The sequence below is a fragment of the Triticum aestivum genome, chromosome 3A, assembly GCF_018294505.1.
Source record: "Triticum aestivum cultivar Chinese Spring chromosome 3A, IWGSC CS RefSeq v2.1, whole genome shotgun sequence".
In the NCBI taxonomy this organism is placed as follows: domain Eukaryota; kingdom Viridiplantae; phylum Streptophyta; class Magnoliopsida; order Poales; family Poaceae; genus Triticum; species Triticum aestivum.
This window is the reverse complement of record NC_057800.1, coordinates 585,984,405-585,989,519: the sequence shown is the minus strand read 5'-3', so window position 1 is coordinate 585,989,519 and position 5,115 is coordinate 585,984,405. Positions and strand designations below refer to the sequence as shown.

The window sequence follows — 5,115 nt, the reverse complement described above, 5'->3', positions numbered from 1 at the left end:
TCACCACCAGAGGAGGTGGTATTGACCTTTGCAAGGGTATCCCCTAATTAATTGGTGATTTCAAGTCTGAGAAACCTCAATTTTGTTTCTACTTGATAAATCATGCTCAATTTGAACTCATTCAATAATAACGATACACTAGGGGTAAGCATACGCTGCATCTTGATTCTAGAACTACATGGTTCTAGATGGAAACTATTGAAATGATGTCAAAATAGCTATTGGCAAAGAAGTGGATGTAACTTGTGAAGTTTCCAGAGCATTATACTTGAGCATGTCAAGCCAGTGCGATCACCCACCGTTCACCAAAGTAACATCAGTTTGAAAAATGCCAGGTGTGCATTGGCAGAAATCATTAAATTCGTGGAGAAAAGAGAAACATGAACTGCTCTAGAAGGAAAAGCCAAATCTTCGCACCGCTAGAGGTTTCAGCAAACAATCTAGCGACATGATTTCACCAATGCTATGTACACAACCTAAGCAATTCAGTCCTGGGTCTTCAGCATGTGTAAAGAATTGCAGCCAGCATGTTATTGGTCCTCTTTAAACAACATTACCTACAATGGAGCAGTTCAGCAGTCAAAATGTTTGACATGATTTTTGCCAGATTAGATCAAATACCTACTAATGCTTCCCTTCTCAGGTGAAAAAAAGGGATTTTACGTATAAGTTTAATACCTTGGCACAGACCGCACAAGATTGACTTCTTTCCATCCACTCGTAAATGCAACTAAGATGGAAATTATGGTTGCACTGAAGCACTATCTTTGGATTCTCGTAATCATACTCTGTAAATAAGAAACAATCAGAAGACAAGAAGAGCAAACAACTCTGCACAAAGTACAAGGATATAAATTCAGAGTTATGGAATGCTACATTTGTTTTCCTTTACCATTGCCAGAGTAGATGTATTCACGTGGCAGCAATTTGATAAAATGATAACAAACCAGCTATCAATGAGAACTGATTAATTAAGACATATTCATTAACAATAATGATTAAAATGAACAAACACGTACTCCCTCCGTTTCTAAATATTTGTCTTTCTAGAGATTTCAACAAGTGACTACATACGGAGCAAAATGAGTGAATCTACACTCTAAAATATGTCTATATACATCTGTATGTGGTAGTCCATTTGAAATCTCTAAAAAGACAAATATTTAGGAACGGAGGGAGTATATTTTTGCAACTGACACAATAATGTTTCAGATTCTCTCTTTCTTGTGTACTTTATATGATATATGCGAAGTGTAAATTGTAAATCCCCCAGAGCGAAAATACAAGATGCTGCAATTCTGAATAGTGAAGGAGTTGTAAAACAGGTAATTGTTTTCACTGACCTTCTAGGCATATTGGACAATCATCCTCAGAATCAGAAGGAACACAGACTTGAGCTCCCCCGATCTTTTTACCTCCCGACTCAGCTTTCAGGGACGGTCCATCAGCCTTCTGATCGGCACAAGTTGATCTGGTATCAGCATCATTGTTTTCTTCAAGTAGTTTAGATTTCTGGGATTGCGTTGAAGCCTTGTTATGTCCTGCCACCAGCGGGTGGCGCTCCGTTTGATGTCTGAATTGAGGATCATCATAAGGCAAAGGCCTAGGAGGGCAGCGGAAGGTGTTCATTGAATCATCCTGCCGTGAACCCGCAGGAGGAACCCTTCCCTGAACAGGCGCAACCCGTGTATTTGCTCTTTGACGAGCAGGACCGCCCTGTGGGGGAATAAAACATTTAGATGATACCAGTGCATAGCAGCTGACTGAAACAGAAGGTCCAGACAGAACATGCAATTATTCTGGACAAATGTGGCACCATTAATAAGTATACCAAACTGTTTAGTACTGTAATAATTTTCAAGCTACACGGACTGGCCGTTTGTAATTGGGTGTTAGTATCTTACTTATTCAGTACCGAGTTGTCCACTTCCAACTTCTGAGAATAGCAGCTCTCAACTGTCAAACAAGTCTCAGGGTAATAAAACCAGATAGGCTCCATGCAAACTACTAATATCCGTTCATGGTTTATCTACTACTAATTTACAAATTACGCAATTAAATGAACACAATAATGAACATCCGCTATTCTGAGATCACGGCAATGCGATCCTGGGGCATGACTAGCGCATGCGAGGATCGGGAAGACGGAAAATCCACCCACCATCTGCCACTACGCAACACAAGTTCCGTGCATTTCACCAACACCATGACTAAATCCATCACATGTCTATATCACCGCAACTGCACCAAATATCTCCAGACAAGACGTACAAAACAAACAGATAGGTAAAAGCATACCGAGTTGTGATTGCTGTTGTTGTTGTTGTTATCGTTGTTGCGATCGTTGTTCAGGAAAGGCCATGGCAGGCAGCAGCAGCCAGGCGCGTCGTCGCCGGGGCCGCGGCCGCGTAAGCAGCACATGATGGCCCCCATCTGACTGAACCCCTCCCCTGCAAACCAAACGGAGGAGCCAGCAGTACCGGCCTTCTAGTTCCCACCTATCCTTGGACCTCCCCTCTCGCTACCCGGCCGCCGCACCGGCACACCGACGGAAGGAAGGAAGGAAAAAAGGCGATCGGTGGCAATTTATCCACGGGATGGAATCCGATCCCGTCGCTTTGAATCCGGGCAGGTTCCTTTACTCTTCGCCGCTGGACCTGCGAAACAACCCAAAGTTACGCCGGAAATTTAGGCTCTACGCCGCCGATGAGAGAATCAACAATAATCGAAAAACAGAGTCACATCTTTGGCGACGACGGCGAGTATGCGGCGCCACTTAAATTCTGCTACCGCTGCCGCTACTCAAGATGGAGTCGGAATTTCCTTTTGACTGCGAGTTTGTGAAGGAGAAAGAAAAGGCGGACCTTTGGGGACGGACGGGCGGAGCTGCTAAACCCCGACGCAGATTGACGGCGGTGGGTTCAAGTAGTGGTGGTGGTACGGGCAGTGGTAACTGAACTCGGGAGAATCGGGGGAGGATTGCGGTTGGAGATGCAGGCGGACGAGCGGCGGCGGCTAGGAGATTGGAGCTGGCACGCAAGGCATTGCGATCGGTTTGCTGTTGCGCCGAACGCACGGGCGGAGCGGCGGAAAGAGAGAGATAGAATAAAAATCTCTGGGAAATAAAGCTTAGAATCCTATTGGTGGGTTTTGTTACGAGATTAGCGCTGCCGGCTGGTAAGTGGGGGTGGAAGCTGACTATGATTTTTCCCTGGCGGACCACCCTCGCTGCCTTTTGCAAGGTCCCTGCTTTTTATATCTATCTCTGGATACTCTGCTTTTTTTGCGAAAAGGATACTCTGCTTTTGTTCCAGAGATTTCGGCCCAGCATCTTCAGCCATTGCCCCCCAGAGGGCGCCTAAAATCGCCGCCTGGGGACGAGCCGGCACAAAAAAGGGCCTGAGGCGAATTGGTCCTCAGTCGCCGGCCCCAGGACCGCCCCCAGATGTGTCTAATTTTTTCAAAAAAAAAAACGTTTGGCAAAGTTCGGTTAAACACGGCTAAATTTCGGCAAACTTTGGCATATATTAAACATGTTCGGCCGATTACATAGCAAATATAACTAAAAAAAATCGCTGGACGTCGAGTAATCGCCGTCGTCGCCGCCATCCTCGCCGCCGTCGTCGTCGGCGGCCTTCTCCTCCTTGACGCGACCGTCCCTGGTGGACCCCTGACCGGCGTCGCCATGGCGGACTGGTGACGGCGGTGCGTCGTCGTCGTCGCTATCTTCGATGACGACGACGACTCCTTCGTCGCGGCCCCGGCGGCGCTGCTCGAACCGCCGAAGGGCGGCGCACTGGCGCTCCCTCGCCATCTTCAAGTAGTCCTTTCGCGCCCATTCCAGGGCCGCGTCGTCGTCGAGCTCAACGTCACCGTGCTCTGTCTTCACGGCGGGGAGACCTGGCTCCGTTTTCACCGGCGCGAGCCTCGGCTCCGTCTTTGGCTTGACAAAGCGCGGAGGAGCCGACGAGGAGGCACGCTGGCCGCCCTCGTTGATGACGATGCCGGCGCTGCGAGTGCGCCGGCCAAAAGGCGTCTCCGCCGCGGGCTCGGCCTTGACGCCGAGCAGCGGTGGAGAGCCGGAAAGCCGGAGGAGTGGAAAGAAGAGTGCGAGGAGGAAGACGAGGAGGAGCCTAACCTCCTGGGCATCCATTGCCCGGCGCGTCGGCGGTGGGCCGGGGCGGTGGGCCGGGGCGGCCGCCCTCACCGGGGAGGGTATGCCAGCGACGGGTTGTTGCCGCCCTCAAGGTGCGTCAGCACGCCCTCGAGCGTGCGGCCAGAGACGCCCCACCACAGGTGGCGCCCCTCGCTGTTCTTCGTGCCGCCCACCACCGGCGCCCGTTGGTGGACGCCAGCCTCTGCTGCTGACAGCGCTCAAAGTACGCCGTCCACGCCGCGTGGTTGTCGGCGGCGTACTAGGGCAGGGCGAGCTATTCGTCGGTGAGCGCACGATCTCTACCTCGGCGGCGAAGTAGGGTGCGCGCGCCACGGCGTCGGGCAACGGTGGAATGGGCACTCCCCTGTTGCTAAGCCTCCACCCCGTCGGCCCGGTGCGCATGTCCAGCGGCGCCAGGATGTTGGCCTCGAACAGGAGCCACGACTCTTGTTCGCGGAGAGAGCGGCGGCCGAAGCCGTTGGCCGCTGTCTCATTGCCGGGGAAACGTTCGGCCATCGGGAGAGGGAGAGGGAGGACTCGGCGGCGGTGCACGGGAGAGGGAGAGGGAGGGCTTGGCGGCGGCGCACGGGAGAGGCAGAGCTCGATGGCTAGGGCTGGTGTGGCCAGAGGCGAGGAAGGCCACCGGCTTATATAGCCGCGCCCGTGTGTACGCGTGCGCGGGAGGGGAGGTGTCGGCGCGCCGCCCCATGACGCGACGTCCGTGAGGAATCAATGGCAAGGCTGACCGGTGGCGGCAGGGCGGCACCCTTGGCATTGATTCCCGCGGGAACCGAGGCAATGAGGGTGACAAAGCGCCCGTCTCGCTGACTCGGCGGGCCCGTGGCTGCTTCGCGCCGAAACAACTCGCCCCGGCGCCCCCGGGCGTCCCAATGCACTGGGTTCAGCTTGGGTCCGCCGACGCTGATTTCGGCCCAGGCCGGCGAAAATCGGGCTCCTGG

General features: G+C 52.4%; 1 protein-coding gene across 2 annotated transcripts; it reads right to left on the bottom strand.

Annotated features, from left to right (window-relative positions):
- Positions 1–233: 233 nt before the first annotated feature.
- LOC123062401 (E3 ubiquitin-protein ligase At3g02290) lies at positions 234–3,196 on the bottom strand. 2 transcript variants are annotated; one of them, XM_044485892.1, is made up of 5 exons: positions 2,743–3,196; positions 2,299–2,657; positions 1,344–1,716; positions 679–788; positions 234–557 (listed from the first exon to the last, which is right to left on the bottom strand). In XM_044485892.1, exons 2-5 carry the CDS (start codon positions 2,431–2,433, stop codon positions 531–533), a joined length of 645 nt encoding a protein of 214 aa, XP_044341827.1. In that variant the 5' UTR covers positions 2,434–2,657; positions 2,743–3,196; the 3' UTR covers positions 234–530. The 2 variants fall into 2 exon arrangements, with proteins under 2 accessions (XP_044341827.1, XP_044341826.1); XM_044485891.1 differs by having other exon boundaries at positions 2,865–3,195.
- Positions 3,197–5,115: the final 1,919 nt, after the last annotated feature.